Source organism: Schistocerca serialis, chromosome 6, assembly GCF_023864345.2.
Source record: "Schistocerca serialis cubense isolate TAMUIC-IGC-003099 chromosome 6, iqSchSeri2.2, whole genome shotgun sequence".
NCBI lineage: Eukaryota > Metazoa > Arthropoda > Insecta > Orthoptera > Acrididae > Schistocerca > Schistocerca serialis.
The window spans coordinates 496101814-496129344 of record NC_064643.1 but is presented as its reverse complement, the minus strand read 5'-3'; the positions used below and the strand labels follow the sequence as shown (position 1 = coordinate 496129344).

The following is a 27531-nucleotide window of genomic DNA, read 5'->3' as shown; positions in this document are numbered from 1 at the left end:
ACATAGGCAGCTCTCATTTTCATTTATGTGAGCTTTCATTCCTGAGGATTTGTCTAACTGATGCTTCTTTGGATTTATGTTTTCAAACTCCATTTGTTTTCTGTCATCCTCATGGGGCACTGTGCATCTTTGTTTGAAGATGATGAACATTGAATAGAAGTACCCAGCTGTGGACTTCCTTTTGATATTGTAGGCTTTGCACTGGTAATTACAGATGGAGGTGAATGAGAATCAACAGTGTCTGTAGATTGTAACAATTCATAAGAGAATCTCCTTCATCTGATTCACTGTCTACTGATGAGCACAGCAACTCTTCAGAGTCACTCTCCATCAACATTTGTATTAGCACTTTGGAAGTGAGTAGCTTTTTACATGCCATCACAATATGTAAATTCACTATGCAAACACAAGCAAATGATGGCGACTGATGTCTGTACCAGCAGATATCACAGTAGCATCATGTTTAGCAAACTCAAGTGGCAGACTCTGCAAGAGAGGCACTCTGCATCACGGTGTAGCTTGCTGTCCAGGTTCGAGAGGGTGCATTTCTGGATGAGGTATCGAATATATTGCTTCCCTGTACTTATATCTCCTGAGGAGCTCACGAATGTAAAATTAGATTTGAGCACGCACGGAGGCTTTCTGACAGTCGTTCTTCCCACGAACCATACGCGACTGGAACAGGAAAGGGAGGTAACGACCGTGGCACGTAAAGTGCCTTCCGCCACACGCCGTTAGGTGGCTTGCAGAGTATAAATGTAGATGTAGATGTAGATGTAGATCTGTTGTGTCTAAAGCAAATTACACATACAAGTGCTGTGAGGGTCCACCAAAATTGCTAACATCGACTTCAAATGTAGTTGTGTTCTACATATTGAAATACCATCTGTTGTGTTTAGAGTAAATGATAAAGCACGGCGATAGTCCACCAGTAGTGTTGCAAACAAACAGATGTCTTATTCAAGTGCAGCTAAACAATAGGTGAGTGAATGCCTCAGAACTTCTACAGATGTCAGCAGCAACTGCCGCAGTAGTTAGCTGCACCCACAGCATGGTGCACTCGGACGGCTGTAGCAGTCAGCCGTAGTCAAAGTGTTAAGATTTACATGAGTTTGAACATGGTGTTACAGTCAGCACATGAGCGAAGATAGCAAAGAAGTGGGGATTTTCACATATGACCATTTCACAAGTGTACTGCAAATATCAGTAATCCAGCAAAATATCAACTCTCAAACACTGCTGCAGCCGGAAAAAGATCCTGCAAGAATGGGACCAACGATGACTGAAGAGAATTATTCAGTGTGACAGAAGTGCAACCTTTCTGTAAATTGCTGCGGATTTCAATGCTGCACCATCAACAAGTGTCAGCTTGTGAACCTTTGAACAAAACATCATTGTTATGGGCTTTCAGAGCTGAAGGCCCACTCGTGTACCTTTGATGACTGCTTGACATAAAGTTTTATGCCTTGCCTTGGACTGTCAACACTGACATTGGAGTGTTGATGACAGGGAACATGTTACCTGGTCAGACGAATCTCATTTCAAATTGTATAGAGCAGATGGACGTGTACGGGTATGGAGACAACCTCATGAATCCATGAATGGGACTTTCCAAGCTGATGGAGGCTCTGTAATGGTGTGGAGCATGTGCAGTTGGAGTGATATGGGACCCCCGATAAGTCTAGATGCAACTCTGATAGGTGACATGTACATAAGCATCCAGTCTGATCACCTGCATCCATTCATGTCCATTGTGCATTCCAACAGACTTGGTCAATTCCAGCAGGACAATGCGACACCCCATACATCCAGAATTGCTACAGAGTGGCTCCAGTAACACTCTTCTGAGTTTAAACACTTCTGTTTCCACCAAACTCCCCAGAGATGAACATTATTGAGCATATCTGGGATGCCTTGCAATGTACTGTTCAGAAGAGGTCTGTATCCTCTCACAGTCTTATGGATTTATGGACAGCCCTGGGGGATTCATGCTGTAAATTCCATCCAGCACAACTGCAGACATTAGTCGAGTCTTTGCTATGTTGTGTTGTGGCAGTTCTGCATGCTCACACGGGCCCTACACAATATTAGGCAGGTGTACCAGTTTATTTGGCTGTTCCATGCACAATGAGAACAGACGGTAATCCTTCCTATTACTTGCCACAATGTCTCTCATTGTTCATTACATGTCTGACTGCCAGTAACAGTTAACAGACTCTAACATACTCTCCCCATTTTTTGTTTGTCTCCCTTGATAAGAGGCACAGTATGCCTCCAACAGGTGAAGTGTGTTGCACTGCCTCAGTTTCAGTTTTAAAAAGAACTTCAGACTATTGGTTAGGGTGATGAGTCCTCCCTAGTCCCTGCCTCAGTTGCACATGGCCTTCAGAGCTGCGACTGACATTCTGTATTCATTGGAGAGGTGACACATCCACAGGAGAGGAATCTGGTAAGTAACTTTCTGTAGTTTCCGAATAAACCCATTCAAAGCAAATTCTAGTCACTTAACAGCAGTCAGGATGATGTCCAACTGCTTATGAACAGCAATGAACTCAAACTGTCCCCAATAACAGTGTTCACAGTAGGAATGCACTGAGACTGGTCCAATACTGTTTTGAACAGTAAACAGGTAACTTTAAATTAATCTAGCTAGTTCTCTTTCCATTTCAGTATCTGTTACACTAGGTGGATTTAAAGTTCTCTTTAAGAGCTAAAGCGGTAATAGCAAAGAAAGTGGTTTGTCTTCCTACAACGGAAAAACCTGGGATAAACATTCACCAGCTGCATGAAGCTTAATTCAACTCTGTGTTATGCACTTTTGTTTTGTCAATATTATACTCACTATCACAACCATAAAACAAACCCAAAGAATCAGAAATTTACAACAAATATATGAAATGTACACTACTGTTGGAGAATGTAATTGGAACATGGTATGATACTTTTAAAATTATCAGGACAAAATATTTTGCTATGGCAGTTGCTTTTGTATGAGCTATTTAACCAGAACTTTTTAATAGAGCTTTTCATGTAAAAAGATCTTGCAACTATTAAGTTTCTTCTGCTGATCTACCTTGTTCTTACTACTAACAAGTGCAGCACTCTGCTTCCAACTGGGACCACATTTACATTTGCAATTTTGGCAGACACATAAATAACTATGAAACACTAAAATACCTTGTTATATACATAACAATTTAAATATGTTGAATATAACATAGCATTATAAACTGTGCCACATTTTTGAGGGTAGAATTTTAATTTTAGTTGAAGTTACAAGTGCTATTTTTTTCCAAGCTTCAGTATGTTCAGAAAACACATGCGAATTTATGAATGTTTTTATTGACAGATATTTCATACAGATATTGACCCCTGTTCAACAAATCATCATTGCAGCTGAGACATCAAAACTATAAAGTTAGAGTGTGAAGTGTGGTCTGTTCACTGTTGCATGGCTTAAATAATACACTTTCTTTAAGCAGTTTTCTTTATACTTCATTCAGCTCTCCAATTTAAAGTGTATCTTGCATGAGTTACATAAAAGTCAATCCCAAAATTTCCTTAATTCATGTTTATCTAAACCAATTGCACCACTTACTTCATGAAAAACAGAGAGATAAAACAATGTGATTAACTGGACATAGGAAGTGTCTGAAAGCATTCAAAGTTTTGAATGCTAACTCTCATGAATGAGGAAATTCGTATATTAATTAGGTTTATGTTAAGTAAGGATTGTTATGAGCTGATTGATGGCTAAACTTACCATAATTTGAGCATGTGCTATCCACATTGTAATTCATTACATGATTATGTAACCAGCACTGTAAGACAGTTGAGTTTTAAATGTGGAAACAACAGAGATTAAGCACAGAAAGGTGGTAGATAATATTTACTTCTGGTAACTGATAACTGTCCCTTATTGAACAAGATATTTACTGTTAATATCGGGTATAAAAGAATATATAAGAAAGATAACATTGATTTATATTATAATCATATTTGTAGTCCCAATTTCAGGGGCATTTATTTTACTATTTCAAATACTTTCTGTTGCAGTGAACAGGCTCTCGGAACTCTTGTCATAAGACCTGCAGCATCACATGTCTTGGAATTTGAAACTTACTTCAGACATCATAATCTTAGCACAAATACACATAACCCCTGGTTTGCTCAATTCTGGTCAACAGTATTTCACTGTAGGGGTGCAAACTGCCACAATAAACTATATAAAGACCTTCAGAGTTATCATTTTAAAGCGGTGAGTTGTTTTATTGTTTTATGGTTAAAATATTTTTTTAATATACAAGCCTGATTTTTTAAAGTATGACATTCTTTTTTCAATAATTTGGGAGTAAAGGGCACCACTTACATAGCTTTTGGTGAATTTTCTCCCATCTGCTTCACCTGGTCCTTCTCAGCCCAACGGGTCACCTCCCTGGATGTTAGTTCCATATCTCTGATGGGCCCACCCACACCTCTGTCTATATCAAGTCCACTAACCATGAAGAGTAGCTGCATCTTGACTGCTGTCACCACTTCTACACAAAATAACTGCTCCAGTTTAGCCTCAACAACCATGGTTGGCATATCTGCAGTGAGTATAATTCCCTTGGCCAGTATGCTAAAGATCTCACAAAGGCTTTCATATACGGGCACTTTCCCTCAAACCTTCTGCAAAAACAGACTATCCATACCACAACCCCAAACACCCCCAATCATCCCACCAAACCTAAGAAGCAGCTGCAAAGAAGTGGCCCCCTCATCACTCAATATCATCCCAGACTGGACCACCTAAAATATGTCCTTCACCAAGGCTATGACTATCTATCAACATGCCTGGAAATATAAGGGACATCCTACTCATGATCCTTCTCACCCCAAGGTGATACTCCACTACCCAATCAACCTACCCAGCATCCTGGCCCATCGCTATGCCACTCACACTCCTAACATGTTGCCACAGTGGTGATATCCCTGTGGAAGACCCAGATCCATGAAGTGTCTGATTCACACACCAGCACATCTTGCTGTAGTTCTGTAACAAGTTCACACTATCCGTTCAGAGACAGGGTGACCTGTGAAAGTAACCATGTCATATTCCAGCTCTTCTGCAATTTCTGCATAGCGGTTTAGAGTTGACCATCCTGCAGTGTAATGTGCTACCAAGCAGAACATGCTGAAGTTCACTGGCTGCTTTACAACTTGTGTGATCTGGACATCTCCCCCTCCCCACATTGATTTCTGTGGTTATTTCATGCAGTGTTGCTTGTCTGTTACCAATGACAACTCTACGCAAATGCTGCATTAAGTGAAGGCCATCACCCACTGCATGTCTGTGGTGAGATAATGCCTGAAATTTGGTGTTTTTGGCTCACTCCTGACACAGTGGATCTTGGAATATTGAATTGCCTAACAATTACCAAAATGGAATTTCTCGTGCATCTAGCTCCAAATAGCATTTGCATCGTGTGGCTATGTTCAGCTAGGAAACCTCTCACATGAAGCACCTGAGTAAAAATGACATATCTGCCAATGCACTGCCCTTTTGTACCTTATGTGCATGTTATTACTGCCGTCTGCATATAAGCATTTCACTATCTCATGACTTTTGTCAACTCACTGTACATCCCCAGATGTCTCAAATTGAAAAGCACTGCTAGCAGAAGAAAGATATCTGACTTTGTAATGTTCATCAGCATGCAAACTTCCCTAGTCACAAATATGCAACATATTAATAGCACATAATGTACTGCAGAAAAATGAGGTTTTCAGTGGGCTTTACACATGGTAATGACAGCACAGCTGCTTCCATCTTGTATCTTATGGTTTTCAATTTTTTTCAAGGAAAATGGCATGGTATGGTAATCCACATTACTTCCCACAGTGTTTGAACATTTTGTCACCACAATAGTTAGTTCTTTCTTATTGTTCATGAAATATAACAACAGAATACTTACCAACACCAAAACATAATAAAATATAGTTTAATTAATTAATTCATGTATTGTAATATAAATTAGGGGGAATTTGTTGTCAGATGACATTAAACTTTGAGCAGTTATATGCAAGTGTAAATGTACTGAACATGTTCTGGTATGTACATGCTCTGCTCGCTTTTGTTGAGTATATTCTTCATGTCAGTCAGAAATATCACCTTGTATAAACACAATAAAAATAAAATAGGAAATAACACCATAGTCAAAACGCAAATTATTATAAGTAAATAACACTCTACTAACAATGCAAATTAAATTTAGCTAGTATTGGTCTTTAAAAATCACTTCAGTGACAGATAAAAATTTCAATAAACTGATTTTTATTACAGAGCACTTCAGTAGCCAATACCATCAACTCTGTCCTTTCCATTGCTCATGCCCTTGGAGCAGTGGCAAGAGAGCTGTGTCCAGGTATGTAATCTGCTGTTCCTCCACCTTAAATTTTTTTAAAGTTAAAGACATAAGTCTATCACTTACATAAACCAAATAAATTAATAGAAAATGAGAAATCTCACACTTAAGTCAGCACAAACATTACTGAAAGGAGGAAAAATAGAAAATCTCAATTACCATAGCTCAGTTTTGCTATGATGTCTTCAGTTTTGCAATTACAGTTCACTTTCTCGGTGACATATATGACAGCATACTGACAATTTACATGATACAGTATCTTAAGCTGCCTTATTATTGACATTATTATTACAATGATGTATATTTAACTGTGTTCACTCTCTCTCTGCCAAACACACACATACACATTTTAAAGGTGGGTTGTAAAATAGTTAACAAGCAATCCATTCTACAGTTTAAGAAAATTCGTGGGTACTAATAGTGTAGAAATTGAGTTTTAGGAATAGCATTACAATTCTGTACAACAGGTTAATACAGGATAAATTATTTGTACATGCAATGTGAACAGTAATTAATATAGTGATTGCTGTTGTATACCAATACAAAGTCCATTCCATACATGTGGTCAATGGCTGATAAAGAATCTGAACCTAAAGAACACAGAATTTAAATAAAGAAACATTGCAAAGTGCCACTTTTGGCACCTTATCAAAAACATTTGTGCTAGAGAAGCTCAAATATCATGGTTTCAGAGATCACATTGGTAAATGGTTTTCATCCTACCAAATTAAAAGGATCCAGGGGAGAAACCAGCATGGAATAATGACAATATTATGAAAAGGATAGATTGCTATGCACCACATAGTGGAGATGCTGAGTCACAGATAGGTACAACAAAAAGACTACTGAATAAGTAAGCTTTTGGCCAAAAGGCCTTCTTCTAAAATAGCCAACACATCCACACATACACACACACACACACACACACACACACACACACACACACACACACATTCATGCAAACACAATTCATACACACATGACCATTGTGACTCACTTCCAAGGCCAGATAGCGAGCAATTGTGCACAATGGGAGAAGCAATGTGAGTGGTGGAGGTAAGGAATAGGCAAAGGTGGGGAAGGGGAGGGATACCAGGGTAGGGGTGGCGAGCGTACAGGAACATGGTGGGGAAATGGTAGGGCAGCTAGATGCAGTCAGGTGGTTAGATGATGAGGGGAGGGGGAGGTGAGAAGGAGGTGGAAAAGGAGGGAAATAAAGAGATTGTGGGTGGTTTACTGGAATAGAAGGCTGTGTAGTGCTGGATATGGAACAGGGATGGTTATAGGTGGGTGAGGAACAGTGACTAACTAAGGTTGAGGCCATGGGAGTTACAGGAACTTAGGATAGGCTGCTGGGAGAGTTCCCAACTGACAATTGAGAAAAGCTGGTGTTGTTAGGAAGGATTCAGCTGGCACAGGCTGTGAAGCAGTCATTGAAGTGAAAAACATACTGTTAGCAGTGGGAGGGTGGTTCAGTTGTCTCTTGGCCATAGTTTGTTGTGGTTATTCATGCAGGCAGACAGCTTGTTGGTTGTCATGCCCATGTAGAAAACAGCACAGTGATTGCAGCTTAGCTTGTAGATCACACGACTGCTTTCACAGGTAGTCCACCTTTGATGGGATAGGTGATTCTTGTGACTGGAGTGGAGTAGGTGGTAATGGGAGTATGTATCACACAGGTCTTGCATCTAGGTCTGTTGCAGGGGTATGAGCCAGGGGCAAGGGGTTGGGAACAGGGGTGGAATAGAGATGGACAAAGATACCGTGTAGGTTCAGTGGGTGGAGGGATACCACTGTGGAAGGGGTGGAAGGGATAGTTGGTTGGATGTTCCTCATTTCAGGGATGACAAGAGATAGTCAAAACCCTGGCAATGAATGTGATACTGAGGGGAATGTTCCTCTGTAGCTGGTTGTTTGTACTTTGTGAGGTGGTGGATGACTGGAGAGATAAGGCATGGGAGATCTGTTTCTGTAGAAGGTTGGGAAGGTAATTTCGGTCTGTGAAGGCCTCAGTGAGACCTTCGATATCTGCAGAGGCACTGTTAATCACTACAGATGCAACAGCCAAGGCTCACTAGGCTGTTTGATAGGAGCTTCTAGGTATGGAATGGGTGGCAGCTGTCAGAGTGGAAGCACTGCTGGTGATTGGCAGGTTTGATATGGATGGTTGTACTGCTGTAGCCATCTTTGAAATGGAGGTCAGTATCAGGGAAGGTGGCTTGTTGGGTTGAGTAGGATGAGATGAAGTGAATGGGGGAGAAGGTGTTGAGGTTATGGAGGAATATGGATAGGATCTCCTCACACCCAGGTCACATCACCAAGATGTCACTAGTCAATCTGAACTAAGTGAAGGGTTAGGGATTCTGGGTGGTTAGAAAGGATTCATCTACATGGCCCATGAATAGGTTGGCATAGGATGGTTCCACGTGGGTGCCCACTGCCATAGGGCTGATGCCTTCAAAGGTGAAATAATTGTGGGTGAGGATATAGTTGGTCATTGTGACCAGGAAGAAGGTTGTAGGTTTGTAATCTGCCAGGATTTGGGAAATATAATGTTAAGTAGCGAAAGCCCATGAGCATTAGGGATGTTAGTGTAAAGAGAGGTGTTGTTCCCCTTCTTCATAGATATCCACTTGACATACATATCCACTCTACCTGCTTCCCATATTATTGAATTTTTGTTTATTTTTATCTTTGATCTCATTGCATTTTCACATTGATTTCAGTTCACTTTCACCTTTCACTATCAGCATGCTCCCTCAGGTTTCACCTTGTTTCCCCATACTTTGTCTGTTCCACCATTTTTGTGATTTTTCACACATATTTTTGTGAATACATATATAAATATTTTTATCCTCCATTATGGATGCTTGCTCCTTCCATTTGTGCCAGTACAGAAAAGTATCCTTTATCCTTAGCCAGAACCCAGTCCCACATACTTTACCTGCATTGTTGCCTGGCTCATAGAATTCCCCCGAATGGCCTTACTAGTAAATTACCCATCTCTGCCTGTAACTCCTCCTTCCACAGTGAACTAGAGCTGTTCACATTTTGCCATTTTTTAGTTCTCACAGAGCTATACCTAAAAAAACCATGTACATCAGGGCCAAATCTCTTTACAATACTTCCTCTCTATATGTAAAATTCTCCTGCTCTGCAATGCAAAATTCCTGGATCTCATCTCTTATTACGTAATTGTTGCCTCCAGGAACTAGAGTAGCAAGCACAACACCACATCAAAAAACTCTCCAATCTGTTCACCTCCTACTCCCACCTTGGAATACCACTATCTGACTCCTCTACAACAGCCTCCAAACCTCCCCCACATCCCCTCATAGCTGACATACCCTCTCTTGCAGACCTTCTACATTTACCACTCCCTCAGAAACTCCTTCCCACCATCACACAGAATCCAGAAACTAAAGAGACTCAAAACACAGTCATGAATCGTTTCTCCAAGAGCCTTAATCCCACACAAGTATCAGCCCTTTCAAAGGCATTACCTTTTTCCCCACTCCCAAATTCATTCATGCTGGACTTGTTAAAGACCTTCTCTCCATCTCCCAGTCCCTAGAGTGAAATCTCTTTTTTTTTCACCAACACTACCAATCAGAAACCCAAAACTAATGTTAAACTCTGCCTGACTCAGTTTTGTGTTACACCCAACTGAGTTCCACACTCACTGCCCCTAGATCATCCTTTGTTAATATTCCAGAATTTCTTAACCTCAAGCCCTGCCTCTCCCCCACTCCCCAGATCCCTCAACATGCTGTCAGATTCATCTATCAACAAACCCTGCCACAGTGATCCCATTCCAGAAATTCAACAGCCGCTCCTCATATTCTTAGGCACATCCCAGAACCTCTACACTGAGTCTGTTTTTCTCCTCACCTCTACCGCTCCCTATGCTCCTGCCTTCAACATGCTTCCTAAAGTCCATAAACCTAACCACCCAGGATGCCCCACTGTGGCCAGTTACTGTGCACTCACAGAAAGAATCTCTGCTCTCGTAGATCAACACCTTCAGCCTGTTACCATCACCCTCCCCCCCCCCCCCCCACCCCCTCCTATACAGAAGACACTAACAATTTCCTCTACTGAATCTCCACAGTTCCAGTTCCTTTACCACATGGTGCCCTGCTTGTTGCTATTGATGCCAACTCTGTTTACAACCTAATTGCCATGACCTTGCCAATTTTGAACACTACCTTTCCCAATATCCCACTGATTACAAACTAACAGTCTCCTTCCTGGTCATCATGATGAACTATATCCTCACTCACAATCACTTCACATTTGAAGACATCATTGTATGGCAATGGGCTCCCGAGAGCATCACCGAAGTTAAGTGCTGTCAGGCATGGTCAGCACTTGGATGGGTGACCATCCAGGCCACCATGCGCTGTCGCCATTTTTCGGATTGCACTCAGCCTCGTGATGCCAATTGAGGAGCTACTCAACTGAATAGCAGTGGCTTTGGTGAAGAATACCATCATAATGGCCGGGAGAGCGGAGTGCTGACCCCACGCCCCTCGTGGCACTCGTGGCCTGGAGACGGAGTGTTTATTTTTCTATTTTTTTAATAAAAAAAAAGATTACAAATGTCCTGGTGTAAACAAAATGAACACTTAACATTTCTTCAAAAAATCTGCTGGTAGTCAAGTTGCATTGAGATCTACCAGAATTCTGAACACTAATACAGTGATTGTAAACACAAGCAGCACTGTATTTCACTGAGGCACAACCTGCGTGTCATATTCATTCAATGAACCACTAGTTAGATGCATGTAGTACTTAATATTTATTAGGATTTTGCACTACATTCAGTATCACATTAACTTTATTAGAAGTGCATATTTCTATTGCAGCTTAATTCAAAATCTGTATTCAAACATACTAGATAGAATTCAGATCTACATACTTTGCTGACTGTTTTATTATTCAAATACTGGGATCCTTCAAGTGTTACCCTATTAGATATGCTCCATTAGAAGCAGCATTATCATATTAGAGAGTGGTTTTCTGAATTTCTATGTGTTCTCCCTATAGTTTTGACTGGGTGTGGTCCATTGCAGCATCCCACCTTCTAACATACTACTTTCTTCACTTTCAGCAGCTGTTGAACCTGACACCAGTTGAACCACTTTTAATTTTTCAAGGAATGGAACATAAGACTGCTTTTTCATTGCAGAAACAATACTCTCCGGACAGCACTGCTCAGCAATGCAGGATATTGACAGAGTGCGACATCGCCTATTTGAAGTTGCTCCACATATGGCCTTTGTTGGAGCTGGGCTAAATACAGTAGCATTTTCAAAGATGGGTGAAAATACACATGCTGAAACTGAGGTAAAATGCAAATTCAAGATTTGAGTAAGATATTTTACAAACAAACAACCAATGGAAATTCCATTATAAATGGTAACCAATGGTAACCATGTATATTACATTACACTTGGATGACATCTTTTCATTTTTGATTTGCTAACTAGGAAATATTTTCAGTTTCACTTTTATGATTTATAAGTTGATTCTGTAAATGAAATTACTTTTTATTTGGTGAATCAAATACAAATTACAGAAATAAATATGCCCAAATGGTGCTTCATGAGATATCAGTTATCAGTGGAAAATGTATCTACTCTCATAACAAATAAATCTTGTTGTTGTCATTGTTGTTGTTGTTGTGGTCTTCAGTCCAGAGACTGGTTTGATGCAGCTCTCGTTACTGCTCTATCCTGTGCAAGCTGCTTCATTTTCCAGCACCTAGTACAACCTACATCCTTCTGAATCTGTTTAGTGTATTCATCTCTTGGTCTCCCTCTATGATTTTTACCCTCCATGCTGTTGTCCAATACTAAATTAGTGATTCCCTGATGCCTCAGAACATGTCCTACAAACTGATCCCTTCTTCTAGTCAAGTTGTGCCACAAATTTCTCTTCTACCCAATTCTATTCAATACCTCCTCATTAGATATGTGGTCTACCCATCTAACCTTCAGCATTCTTCTGTAACACCACATTTCGAAAGCTTCTATTCTCTTCTTGTCTAAACTATTTATTGTCCATGTTTCACTTCCATACATGGCTACAATCCACACAAATACTTTCAGAAATGACTTCCTGACATTTAAATCTATACTCGATGTTAACAAATTTCTCTTCTTCTCTCTCTACTTTGACCATCATTAGTTATTTTGCTCCCCAAATAGCAAAACTCATTTACTACTTTAAGCGTCTCATTTCCTAATCTAATTCCCTTATCATCACTTGATTTAATTCAACTACATTCCTTTATCCTTGTTTTGCTTTTGTTGATGTACACCTTATATCCTCCTTTCAAGATAAATTTTTTACACTGAAATTGCGTGTTGCCAACTGATAGTATAGCCTTATATTCAGCTGGATCAAACAATGGAAAATCCAGGATGGACTGAATTCCACCAGTGCACACAGTCTTTTTACTTTTTTCTTCACACCTTTTCCACTACCCTTTCCCCCTCTCCACCTCATCCCTTTACCATTCCACAAGCAGCACTTACTGTCCACCACCCCTACCCTGCTATTCCTCCCCCTCCCTGCCCCAGCTTTCTCCTTAGCCCCACCACCTGGTTGCTTCTCCCAATATGCGCTGCTGCTCTCAGTCTGGCCTCAGCAGCCAGAGTGTGTGTGTGGTGTGTGTGTGTGTGTGTGTGTGTGTGTGTATGCGCACTTTGTTGGAGTCTTTTTGTTGTACCTATCTGTGATTCAGCATCTCTTCTATATGGCGAGTAGCAACTATCCTTTTCATTGTATTTAGCTGGAGAAAATTCACTGAAAATCACAGTTACCTAGGCAGAATAATCAGTATTTTCTGCAGCAACTGAGAAAGGATGGTTCATGAAGTGCTTGTGTACCATACCACACTGTCTTCAGATCTCCCTACTTAGCCACTTTGGGAATTTCCAACCTTCTGTTGTATTTTGCTGCCACTATTAATAATATTACCAACCATTCTAGAATGTGGAATATACACAATTTATCATGGATGTCATGCCTAAAATCATAAATGAGCTACAAAGTAATTCAATGGTGTGGTTTTATTGTGACAATAGTATACCATCCAGCTGCTGTGTAAGGAAAATTACAACCAATAAAGGGCATTTTTATGTTACTGTAATGTTTTAAGAAATGTTCCCTACATTCCATGACATAATATTTGACATGGCTCTATGTTTGTTATGAAATATTGGTACAGGATGGTTTTCTCTATTCCGAAAAAATTTATTGTACTGTAACAGTGTATGTAAGTAATATTACTTGTGCTGCTTTAAACAGATACAACCTTATTCTTTACTGTATGTTATTTATTTATTAAGCCATCCATTGATATTGTACAGATGTTGCCAGTAGCTGTACAATACTATTAAATAGTTGTTAACATATTTATATACATTTACAATTACACATAAATAGACCTCTTAATTTCTATGTAATTTACATAGGTGATTCATGAAGTTTCATAAATTTTTATTAAGATACTAATTTCTGGTATAATAACAGTGTTCCTGCAAGGACCATTTAACAGTTTTTCTGAAAGAATCCTTGTTATTTATTTCTTTGATTTATTTGACAATTTATTAACCAGTTTTAAACCATGATACCATACATTGTTTTGGGTCTTTTGCTTATTTTTCTTGTCTAGATGAAGACAATGGCTTGTTATTGTTACACAGTTACAAACAGCACTGTTTCTGCTACGACTTTTCATATTTTTCTTGGTGTACTTAGTGGTCTGTAATATGAACTCATAAAGAACAATCACAAAATACAACATTTTAAATAATTTTTGCAGTGAGCCCACTTACTGCATTTTGTTATGATTCTCACTGCTTTCTTTTGAATTTTGAAAAATGTTTGTAGATTCTGAACATTATTTCCTCACAAAATTATCCTGTAGCTCAGGACTGAATGCACATAGCTAAAGTATACAGTTGCAGACAGGCACAATTAAAAGACACTCAGAAAAAGCTTTCATCCACAGTCTTCATCAGTAAAAGACACACACACACACACACACACACACACACACACACACACACACACACACTGTAGGGGGAGAGATGAACATTGACTTGTGGAGTGTGCAGGGACTAGACTGAAAACAGGTGCAGCATCAGGAGGTTGTGGAGCATGGAGGGGAAAAAAAGGAGCAAAAAAGGAGGGGAGCAAAGAAATACAGGTGGATGCATTGGCAGAGGGCTGGAAGATGAGAATGATGAGAAGATGACAGGACAGAGGGGGTGGAAATTGTTGGGTGGAGGGTGTGGGGACAGTATGTTATCGTAGGTTGAGGCTGGGATAATTACTAGAGCGGAGAATGTGTTGTAAGGATAACTCCCATATGCACAGTTCAGAAAAGCTGGTGGTCGAGGTAAGAATCCAGATGGCTCAGATAGTGTAGCAGCCATTGAAATGAATTGTGTTATGTTCAGCTGCATGTTGTGCCACAGGGTGGTTACTTTGCACTTGGCCACAGTTTGGAGGTGGCTGTTCATCCTGGTGGACAGCTGGTTGGTAGTAATTTTATATTGGTATGACTACAAACCAGCTGTCCACCAGAATGGACATCCACCACCAAATTGTGGCCAAGAGCAAAGTATGAAACTTCCTGGCAGATTAAAACTGTGTGCCAGACCAAGACTCGAACTTGGGGCCTTTGCCTTTTGCAGGCAAGTGCTCTCTGGTAGATCACTTGCCCATGAAAGGCAAAGATCCCAAGTCTTGGTCCAGCACACAGTTTTAATCTGCCAGGAAGTTCCATATCAGCACACACTCTGCTGCAGAGTGAAAATCTCATTCTAAGACCAAAGTAGATCACCCCATGGCACAACATGCAGCTGAACATAACACACTTGATTTCAATGGCTCCTTCACTAGCTGAGTCATCTGGATCCTTCCCTCCACCACCAGCTTTTCAGAACTGTGCGGATGGGAATTATCCTTACAACGCATTCTGCACTCCCATAATTATCCCAGCCTCAACCTACAGTAACATACTGTCCCCACATTCTCCACCCAGCAGTTTCCACACCCTCTGTCCTATCCCCTCTTCCAGAATTTCATCTCCCACCTTGTTTTTTTGCAGCCCTCTGCCAATTCCCCTGCCCATCTTTTCCTGACTCCTCTCCTTTCTTGCTCCTTTTTTCCCCACCTCCCTGCTCCACAACCTCTTGATGCTGCATCTGTTGGCAGTCTAGTCCCTGCACGCTCTGCCAAGTGTTCATCTTTCTTCCCAACCATACATTACTATTCCTTCTTCTTCACCCGCCTCCTCCAAACTACTGCTTGCATTCCATGTGATGTTGCATTCTGGCCCGGGATGTTGGAGTTGGTGGTTGTGTGTGCATGAGGTGTGCTTTTGTGTGTGTGTGTGTGTGTGTGTGTGTGTGTGTGTGTGTGTGTGTTTTACTGACGAAAACTGTGACCAAAAGCTTTACATGAGTGTCTTTTAATGTGCCTGTCTGCAACTTGATGTGTCTTCTTTATGGTAAGTAGTAATATGTCTTTTCATACATTGCTGACATTCCTATCTGGAGTTTCCATTGTTTTATTTATAGAACACTGTTCTTAGACATGCTGCATTGCATACTGATGCAAGGACTCAAAGTGCATAGCATGTTGTAGATATGTTTTTTGACAATGTGACCAATGAGCATTCATAAGAATTTTTTGTTGGGTACAACATCTATGAAAGTGTAGTGTAGTTTTAAATTTGAAGAATTGTGTTTCCTGTTTGCTCTAGAGCACATACTGTTTGCTTTCATTTTGAGGACTACTTTTGTCCTTGATGGGCATATGTAAATATCTGTCAGTACTTCAGTTGCATTTTCCATTAGTGCAGGCATATTATCAGTGATTAGTATATTACAATCAGCAGCAAACAGTACTTTCTCTTAATGTCTGGTATTATATGGAAAATCAGTAATGTGTATTAAAAGCATCTTGGAACCAGTACACTTTCTTGATGGACACCAATACTAACATATTGCAGACCTGATAGGTGTTTTTTTTTATGAACTTGCACCTACTGCAGACATGTGAGATGTCTAGTCACTGTACGCTGTTTTCTAAATATCAACAAGTCTGTTTATTAGCTACTCCCTTTGCACCTAGAACCTCTAACATGTGCAGCAGATAAAGGTGGTCATACAGTATTGCCTGCAGATACTAAGTTTCCAGTGCACAGCTTTCACTTCTCTTCCCATCATAGGCCCATAAAATTATTTACCGCTTTCAAGATACTTTATGAACAGTCTAAATTAATGGAAGTTCTGGCTTGAATAACATAAACTATAATTTTTTAGGTTTTAAGCTTTCAGCGAAATAATAATGGACACTACATCTTGGTACCAGTTGGCCGCATTGATGCCAAAGGAAATGTGAAAGTTAATGAAACGAGTATAAAGTTATATTCCATGAAAAGACGTGATGAAGTCAGTGTATACAAAATACAAAGTCCTTGTGAAATAGTGCATGATGGAATTAACACTGTTTATAAACCCATTCTCAAAAAGGTAGGTGCAAATGTTTCTCTTTCATTCACTGACTATACTTGTGAGACTGATAGGATTTATTCACTTTATTTTGCTTCCATTTAGCTAATTTGTATTAGAAGAAAATGCTGCAGCTGTTAAACCTTAATTTGGTTTTCAAGGTTCCGGCAAATAAAAACCTATCTATCTTAGGAATCATCCCTCTACATGAGGAAGGAGAAGGCCAGTTTAACTGTGGGAAGCTCCAGTTAAATGCAGCACTTCATGCAGGTGCTATATTGTATAAGCTGGAACAAATCAACAACAATGCATCACTTCTTCCTGGAAATGTTTTGGGAGTGACTATAGTTGATAGCTGCTTCCAACCTTCATATGTCTATGGAACAGCTTTTAATACTGTGACTAAATCAGTTGGTGATTTTTGGACAGACAACAAACTTGGCACTGCATGTAAGTATACCTGATTTATGAAGGGGCATCCACTTATCAGTCACCAAAATGGGAACAAATGAAATGTGGCCAACAGACATAGAATATTGAAATAATGGTGCCTTTTTCTTCATGCCTTTCATTATCTTTCATTTTAATTTCGCCTCTATGTCACTTTTAGCTCTTGTCTCAGACATCTTGACTGTCTGCAGCTAATTTTTTACACTCTTTTTTTGTGTTTCTGTCTCTTCTCATCTAGGCAACTGTTTCTGGCAACTGAGTAGTTCTGCCTCCTTCCTGCATTGTCTTTTTCTCTCTCCCAATGAAAAATTTATTTTAAAGATTTGATGAATGTTACAATTTGTATGTTTGTTGGCCATGACAATATTATGCCCTTTTTTAGTAACTGGAAAGTGGGAACTCTAATACAGTGAAAAAGCTGTTAATATTTACTTTTGACTTTCAGTCTGCATTAAATCTGTTTTACAAATGATGATATAAATTATTACATATATCAATATAGAGTATACTCATGAAAATCAACCAACTGTTTACCAGCCAATAGAGGATCAGACATCATTGCAGCTATTACAAATGATGTCCAGTCTTCTGAAAACATACAATCTCTTTTGAAATCAAATGGGATTACTCACATTACTGTCCCCATGGACAAGTATACTTTGGAGGGCATAGACCTCCACAATGCAAAGTTCTGGGTAAGTCATTTAGAGTTATTTAAATATAATATTTTATAACAAGTATATCACTTGTAAAAACCTTTAAATTGAATCAGTATATATAAGTGTCCCTCTGCATGATGGGAAACCTAACAATGTGTAACAAGTTAATGACTATAGTGGTTTAGTCAATTCCCTTCCTCTATTGTATAAATCACCTACAGTCAAGTCAGTGTAAGAAGATCCGTGACAGCTAACAGCTCTGTTGCCAGCTTTCAGCAGCAAAGTGCAAATGGCTGCAGGTGAAAACAGCAGTGATCCATAGAGCTATGACAACACTAAGGTGTTGCTGGAGAGATGTTTACAAAATTTCATTTTATTGATTAAGGTAGGTGCACAAAGCCTGCTCACTGCATCTGTCAAGGATCTTCTTATGCAGACTCAACTATAGAGCTGAAACTGAGTCACAAACAAATACTTTTATCACAGAAAACACAAGCAACCTTCTTACAGGAAAAACCCAAAATCAACCAAATTAGGTGTAAATAAAGCTACAGCCCAATTAAATGGACATTTGAGGGAAGTAAATTATTGGTAAACACCAAAAAATAACATTTCTATACTTCTTCTAAAAAGGTGATGCATGGAAACCAATGTGACAACAAACTCCAGCATCTAGCTTCAGAATAACTTCAAGTGGCATAAACATATAAGCAAAATAAGTGCAACAGTAAATAAAAATATGTTACAGTCTAAGTTTACTTTCTGTTGAAACAAGTTTTCACCCTGCCAGAATTGCCTACTTTGCTCAACTCCATGCCATCTTTCAGTAGGAAATTATGTTCTTGGATAATATGCAATGTAATTATATCATCTTAACAGACCTATCCAGATAACAGTGCATGTTCAAGCTCTTCTTCTGGGATGGAGAGATGGACTGATCCTGGATCAAATCCACCCAGCAGATTAAGCACAGGGGTCGGTGTGCTGGCCAGCCTGGATGTGGTTTTTAGGTGATTTTCCACATCTCACTTGCTGAATATCAGGCTGGTTCCACCTCAGTTTTATGATGCACAAACATTTAGAAAACTTTCATTCACTTTTGCATGAATAACACTAGATCTACACAGTTGGGGTACACATATTCTGTCCTGGAGAAGGGGGGAGGGAGGGGGGGGATGTTCACTGGTGCTGACACAGGAAAGGCATCCAGCCACCCCTTAAATGAACCATGCCAAATCTGTTCATAACCATACCCATCTGGTGAATGCAGGACAAAGTCACAAGAAAAAGAATAAGGACAAGTTGAATCATCTCAACTACAATTCAATGGCTGTTGTATGTTAGTTGTTTGACAAACATATGATTTCAAGAAAATGTGTCATTGTGGCCTTCAGATCCCATGACATGTCAGCATGCAATTTCATCTTGCAGTGGGATAGAGGGGGGGGGGGGGGGGGAGTCACCTTAAAAGCAAAGCTTATTATAATCATCCTGCTACAATAGAAGAATTGAAAGCTAAAATCTAAGAAGCAGTTGCTGAAATTTCTATTGAAATGTTACTTTGAACCATAAACAATTTATCTAAGAGACTGTAAGAACATTTGCACAAAACTGGAGCTCATGTGCAACAAGCAATCTTCAAGAAATAAATTTACTTTGTGAATTAAATTAATTTGCTTTTTGTATTCTTAAATTACATGTTTTTTATTATAAGGCATGCCCAGAAAGTAAGTATCATTTTGGAAAAAACTCATTAAAACATTTTTTCGAATCTAAGGTTGTTTCTACAAGAAAGAGCATTTCCTAAACCATTTTTCTCCATAGTTGCCACCATTGTGCATTCATTGACATAGTGGGAAAACAACTTTTCTATGCCCTATTCATACAAAGATGTTTCCAGTGAAGACAGCCAATGCTGAACACCATTTTTTGCATTATCATCGCTGTCAAAGTGCCTTCCTCCAAAATTACACTTCAAGTTCAAGTGGTAGTCAGAAGGAGTGAGATCTTAGTTGTTTAGAATTGCCCTATTCTTGCACCTTCTGACTACCACTTGTTCTTGAACTTGAAGCATGATTTTGGAGGAAGGCACTTTGACAGCAATGAAAATGCAAGGTGGCAACTATGTAGAAAAATAGTTGAAGAAATGCTCTTTCTTGTAAAAATAAATTTTGGTTTGAAAAAATTATGGTTTTTTCCCAAAACAGTACTTACTTACTGGACACTCCTTCTATTAAATGACAGATAAATTTATATAAAAGCATTTTTATAACAATAGTTAATTTTTTCAGTTTCTCATTTCTCTGAATCTGCCTGCATGTAGATGTGATTAATGATTACATAACAATACAAGGTGTAATATTAGTTCTAAAAGTTGTTTCTGTTGTGCACCTACAGGAAGAAGTTTTGCAGCACAAAGATGCAGCCGAAGCTATGCTTTCTGCAGCCATGGCTATGCGTTCTCATTCTGTTGTCATTGTTAGAGAGGCTGAAGAATGGGCAGAGACTGCATCAGAACACATTCAGAACCATGATTGGATAAAAGAGGGCGTTCTGTGCCTTTCAGGAGTATATTCACTTTACAACAGAAACACAGAGGGCTTAGTTGGTGCAATAAGCTCCTCAAATATGATGGTAACAGAAGAAATAACAAAAAAACTGAGACCAGGAACAACAATAATATTGTTGTTGCAAGACCCGAGAGAGGTTCAGTCATTCTTAAATGTATGCCACACAATTGATGGACTGATATTTATGACAGTTATACAGAATAATCAGAAACAAATACAAGCAGGTGGTTAAAAGAACTACTAATATGTAAATAATTAATACTATATATTTTCTACATTGTTTCAAAATACTATGTTATTCATTTGATACTCATTGAAACTTTCTTTAACTGCAGGTTTCCACAACATTGTTACACTTAAACCTCTACTTCACCAAACTGTAGAGGAAAGTGAGATTCAGAATTTCAAGGAGTGGCTAAAACAAAGATTTATTGGATATGGCCCAAATGCAATGTACTCAATGCCCAAACCATGGGTAGATGAGCTTAAAGAATCATATGGATCTCTCATCATAGGAGATCAGCTGAACATCTCTTCTCCCAGCATATGGGATACAATGGAAAGTGTATCAATTATTGCAACTGCAATGAATAATGTATTGGAAAACCACTGCAGTAACATCTCTGGCACAGTATCTTTGGAGAAGTGCGGGATTGACTACAATGATATATTTAGATTATTAGAAGAAGAAGTTTTAAGTGCCATTCACAACAACTGTGAACTCAGAGGTTTCAGTCTATGGAATGGCCATCACTACATTGGAACATGGAACAATAATTCTGGTTTTAAATTAATCAGCCCTGTAAACTTTTCTACTTTGTTATCAGATTGTACATCTGTTCAATGCTCAGTATGCATGGAAGAGACAGAATTGGAAAAGTCTTTCCATGAACAGCCTACAGTTTACCATAATTTTCAATACACATGGCCAATAGCCATAGGAGGTATGACACTACTAGGCATTATAGCAACAGTTTTGATTTCATTGTATTTTCTTGGATTCTCATCTCCATTCAGTGCTACTGTGGCATGTCATACATCAGCCTTAGATTACTTTATGCTTTTGGGCATACTGCTGCTGTTTACATCTAACTTTACATTCATACTTTCCCCCACATCAGCTGTTTGTGGATTAAGAAGAATTTTCCCAGGATTTTCCTACACAATAATTTTCTCTGCGATGCTCCTCAAGGTACAGTACATCATGTTCAAGTAATTTACTACAGTTTCAGATGCGCATTCTCAAATTTATAGCTTATAAATTAATAATTGTGTATTGTGTAACAGGCATCATCAATATGGAGAGAAAACACTAGGAAGAAGTTCACAGAAGACTGGCTCTTCTGTTCGTCAGGACTTATAATTATGGCAGTTATTTTAACAGTAATACAGGTCATATTGTCTGGAGTCTGGTTGCTGCTTATTCCACCTCAACCATACCTGACTACAGAGACAGGCATCAACTTTTGGAAATGTTATCCAAGTGGCAACTTTCATGCACACCTGTTAATATCATTGATATATGTTATACTACTCCTCATAATGGCAGCTGTTGTGTCCTTAATTAGTTGCTTCAGGTAATGGGTAATTAATTGTTCTGCTATCTACATATTTGTTACTAAACACTTAAAAATGAAAAACTAATGCAATAACATGTTATCTCTTTGTTGCCAGTTTCAGAAAAGAAAGCTGCAGTGAAGATGAGAGATCTAAGGAAGCAAGAGGTATACTAGCAGCTTCAATTTTAACAGCTGCTGTATTTACCTTCTGGGGCATAAGTACAATAACAGCAGTTTCTCCACAAAATTCTGATCTTGCAACAGCAACTGCTCATTTGATTTCAGCTTATCTTCTGCTTCTAAGCCTTGAATTATCTAAATTTTTACCATATATGCATGATGACTCCATATCATCAGGACCTTCAAACATCAGGACTGTTTATGATATTTCAGATTTTCATCCCACTTCTATAAAAGGTCTGCCAGGTAAGCCCTTACCAACAAAACCACATATGCCTATTATATGACTACTTTAAAAATATGTTACATTGTGAAACTGTCAAAGTGATCACAGTAAAGTTATATCAGTTCTCCCACCGTAAATGTTCCATTCTTCTTAAGCTGCTGGTGAGAAAAACTTCCCATGGTATGTGGATGTAAAAACATGTATTTGTGTTTTCGTTTCTACTATGGCGTAAGTGGCATCAAGAGGAAATGACAGTAACAAAACTGATATCTATCACTCGCAGAGTTTACTTGTAAAAACAGTGTTTGATTGACACAGTTGTCATCGACATGGTTCACTCTTAAAAAAACTTAAGTGTTTCGGCTAACTATAGCTGAAATTCTTTTTTTAATTGGACACATGACTATGACACATGAACAGCTGTGATGTGTGTAATAGTCCCTACAAAAAAGCAAAATTAAAAAGAGAAAGGTCCAACAATGAAGCTGTGACTGCCATCTGAGGACTACATGTCAACTCACTAGTGGGAGAAACACATTGAAGTAGCGAATAGATTACTTCCTAGCTGCCCCTATAGTTGCCACTTTCACTACTATACAAGTAAATTAAATTAATTTTGATATGTTTTGAAAGAGCTGTTATTGTTTCTTTCTACCTTGCAGGCTTCTGTTCTGCTGCTCCAACTGTTCAGTTAGATTCTACACAACAAGATGATGATATACTGGATGACCCTTCACAGATTATACCCAGTTCACTATATTCACTTGATATGTTCAGCACAACAGAGAACAGACAATTGGAAGATGATGATGAAGAACAAGGTGAACACTGTGAACCAGGAACAAATGAATTTATGCCACCAGCCAGTGGCATTCGAGGAGTTGAAGACAGGCTGTCTATCCAAGGTTAATTCTACTTTAGTACTATATGCATCATTCAGCAGTTTTGTAACAAACCTTTGCGCATTCTGAAAGTTGCTGAATAAGTGACCATTTTATTGACAGTTGCTGGGAACTGCCAATAGGGATTACATTGAGAAAAGTGCACACTTTTGTTTAAAAATGTTTTTTGTTTTTCTGAACAGTTCAAAACACACACACACACACACACACACACACACAAAAGCTACAGATCAGAAATGAAAGTGTTCATTCGTTATGTATGTTTTCCATGGCCTTCCATAGGGGTTGACTTATTGATGATTCATCATACTTCCCATTCCCACCTCTCCTACTTAGCTTCAAAATAATTATGATCTAGTCTACGGCAATTTCAGTTATGTGAACTCCTCATAGTGCTGACACATGTTATTTCAGTGAAAGTTATTTTGTTGTCTAAAAATAAACAAATTTATTTTGTAAGTTACTTAATTCATACACTCACAGTTTGTTTCATTCCTCTTTTTGCAGAAACATTGTCCTACATGTGATTAATACTATCTGCAAGCAGCTAACAACAAAGAGAAAGCAATGTTTTTGAGATATTGGCAAGATCCATAAAAAAGGTTATGGTTCATCTGCAGTCTTCTATGAATGACAAATAAAGTCATAAGATCAAAAACCATAAACAAAACTGTTAGTTTGTCATAGACAAGGAGTCAAAGTGATTCTGTTGTTGTCATTTCCTTGTAGGAGGATGTATATGGCTATAGTGACCTGCATTCCACAAATATACAAAATAGAATAAAAATTCACTATCATCTTTTGTAGTACAACAGTTCAGAAATGAACAGAGACAGAAGTTGTAATATAATGGAATTATTGTATAAAAGTGTAAATAAATTATTTTATATAATTGCTGTGATTTCTGCAATCTTCCACGAAGAACATTTCTGTGTTGACGATATATTCTTCATTAGAAGTTCTGCGATTGTTTTTGAAATTTTAATTTATCCTTTATTTAACTGCCTCAGTGAATAAAATAAGTAAGTAAATGTGAAACTGAAAATAAAGGATAAACTCAGCGAAGTACCATTGATTCCCCAACCTGACCAGATGTTGGATAGAGGAGAAATGAAGACGACGTGTGTTTAAACCTCATAAAAATACATGAAGATTGTACATACTATAGAAATGTTCTTAATGTGTCGCATATCATATGAATTTCCATTCACATTTGTTAGATTCATACAGGATATACATGTATAAAATAATCAAGTTTTATATTTTTCAAGGAATAGCACAAAAACTTTTAATATTTTGACTTCCATACATTAGAGGCCAAGCTCTATGCATCATAATAGTACATTCTTCCAATTTAAGTAAACATGGAAACATCATGCAGATGAAAGGTGAAACAGTGTCAGATATAAAGATAAACATTCCAGATGCAGCATCTAAGTAATTATGTACTGAATTTGGAGTAATGTAAGGGTTGTCATTCTGAGAGAATTTACAGAGTGAACATTGGGAAGAAATTTATCTGTACAGCAGATGAGAAATTTAATTCTTTTCTAACAAACATAAACACTCATAAGTTAATCGTTCTGAGTGTGTACTGCTAACCTATTGGAAATCTAGACACCTTCTTCAACAAGTTAACTGAAGGCCTGGAAGGAGCCATAGCCGCCTAAACTAACATAATAATATATGGTAAAAATGGTATCAAAAAGTTCAGCATCACTCTCAGACCATGTACTAATGGATATTGACATGAATAACTCCAAAGTATTTATAAAAGATTTTGGCATCAGTGATCATTATCGTTAGATAATGAAGCTAATGTCAGGATGGTAAAACCACAGGTCAAGAAAAGGAACTTCTTGGAATGTAAACTATGTACTTTTTCTACTGCACTGGTAAATCAAACTTGGGATGAAGTGTATATGGAAAACTATGTAGATGCTAAGTTCTCTGAATTCTGCATCTTGTTTAGATTAATTTTTGAGGATACATTAAAAAAGTACCAATTCAACAGCAGTAGCTAAGAAAAACTTGCTTCAGATGATGAAAGTCAGGAGATAGTGATATGCATATATGAAGATGCTGATAGTATCACATACACAAGGTATAAAAGAGCAGTGCATTGGCAGAACTGTCATCTGTACTCAAGTGATTCACATGAAAAGGCATCCGCCATGATTATGGCTGGACAATGGGAGTTAACAGACTTTGAAAGCAGGATGTTAGTTGGAGCTAGACACATGGGACTTTTCCATTTCAAAAATTGTTGAGGAATTCAATAATCTAAGATCCATAGTCCCAAGAGTGTGCTGAGAATTTCAGGCATAACCTCTCACTGTGGTCAACGCAGTAGCCGTTGGCCTTCACTCAATGACCGACAGCTGCATTTGCATAGAGTTATCAGTGCTAACAGTCAAGCAACATTGCGTGAAATAACTGCAGAAATCAAGGGTGACATATGATGAATATATCCATTAGGACAATGCAGTGAAATTCAGCATTAATGGGCTATGGCAGCAGATGACAGATGTGAGTGCCTTTGCTAATGGTATCCAGTGCCTCTTCTGGGCTTGTGAACATAGCGGTTGGGATCTAGATGACTTAAAAATCATTGCCTGCACAGGTGAGTCCCGATTTCAGTTGGTAAGAGCTGATGGTAGTTTTCGAGTGTGACACAGACCTCACAAAACTGTGGACCTAAGATGTCAACAAGTTGTTGTGCGAGCTGGGGGCAGCTCCATAATGGTGTGGTCTGTGTTTACATGAAATTTACTGGATCCTCTGGTCCAACTGAACTGACCATTGACTGGAAATGGCTATGTTCAGATACTTGGGAACTATTTGTACCCATTTATGGACTTTGTGTTCCAAAAAATGTCACCAGGCCACAGTTGTTCACGGGTGGTTTGAAGAACATTCTGGACAACACTAATGACTAATTTGGCCACCCAGATTGCCCAATATGAATCCCAAATCGAGAGTTGGTTTGTGCACAAAATCCTGCACCAGCAACACTTTCACAATTGTGGACAGCTCTACAGGCAATATTTCTGCAGAGAACTTCCAACACTTTGTTGAGCCCATGCCATGTCGAGTAGCTGAATGCAACACCAGGCAAAAGGAGGACTGACACAATATGAGGAGGTGTCCCATGGCTTTTGTCACTTCTGTGCCAATGGATAACTATGGGTATTAGGAAGTTAATTTCTCATTTCTTTGCAAAAGCACTACACTAATCCACAGTTCCTATATTAATGTACAAGAGGTTACAACTTTCTGTAAAAAATCATTCAATGGCAAAATGATGGAGAAAATAAAAGTATAGTAGTATGGGATATCACAAAATATGAAAGTGGAAAACACAGACACAAGTATAATAACACACAAATCAAAGATGTGTGTAGAATCAAAAGAAATACTTTTGTAAATGACTAAATCCATGATATTGCAGAGAAGTTGCAACAAAATCACCCTAAAACACATGAGGGCCCACAATGACTTACATACCAAGCACAATAGCAAGGAAATCAGGAGGAAAGTACAGAAATTAAAAAATAAGAAGTCAGTGGGCTTAGATAAGGTACTGATCTCAGCTCTGAAGTTGTGCATAGACAGCACACAAATCCCATAAACAAATATAATAAATGTTTCCTTTTGTTCATACTTTAGGAGTAAAGAAGACCACACACCAAAAAGCAGATTGGTTGAGTTTGTCAACAGGCATAAACAACAAAGAAAAAAAACAGCTAGCTTTCAGAACATAGTCTTTCTCGAGCTAGAATATAAAACACACACACGTGTGGGTGTGGTTGTGAGTTCTCTATGAAGGATCCATTTCGAAAGCTAGCAGTTTTCTTTCTTCTTTGTGTGTGCCTGTCAACTACTCAATGCTTCTTTTCAGTTCATGGTATCCTTTACTCATAAAATATTTAAATTCTACCAGAACTTTCCTTCTAAAATTCTCCTTTGGTTCCAGTCTTTTTTCAGGGTACCTAAAGCATGCGCACGTTATGCCATTACTAAAGAAAGGGCAAAAAATAGAG

At 38.6% G+C, this 27531-nt stretch overlaps 1 protein-coding gene across 1 annotated transcript in view; it reads left to right on the top strand.

The window, feature by feature from the left end:
• LOC126484952 (uncharacterized) overlaps positions 1 to 24316 on the top strand; it is a 91576-nt gene extending 67260 nt beyond the window's left edge. The window contains exons 16-27 of the mRNA XM_050108553.1: positions 4057 to 4258; positions 6326 to 6407; positions 11599 to 11756; positions 16754 to 16963; positions 17104 to 17392; positions 17930 to 18087; positions 20449 to 20845; positions 20957 to 21813; positions 21909 to 22198; positions 22296 to 22606; positions 23249 to 23491; positions 23996 to 24316. Of these exons, the coding sequence (XP_049964510.1) occupies positions 4057 to 4258; positions 6326 to 6407; positions 11599 to 11756; positions 16754 to 16963; positions 17104 to 17392; positions 17930 to 18087; positions 20449 to 20845; positions 20957 to 21813; positions 21909 to 22198; positions 22296 to 22606; positions 23249 to 23491; positions 23996 to 24015 (3217 nt within the window). The 3' untranslated portion in view covers positions 24016 to 24316. The remainder of the gene's footprint in view (positions 1 to 4056; positions 4259 to 6325; positions 6408 to 11598; positions 11757 to 16753; positions 16964 to 17103; positions 17393 to 17929; positions 18088 to 20448; positions 20846 to 20956; positions 21814 to 21908; positions 22199 to 22295; positions 22607 to 23248; positions 23492 to 23995) is intronic.
• The last annotated feature ends 3215 nt before the right edge of the window (positions 24317 to 27531 follow it).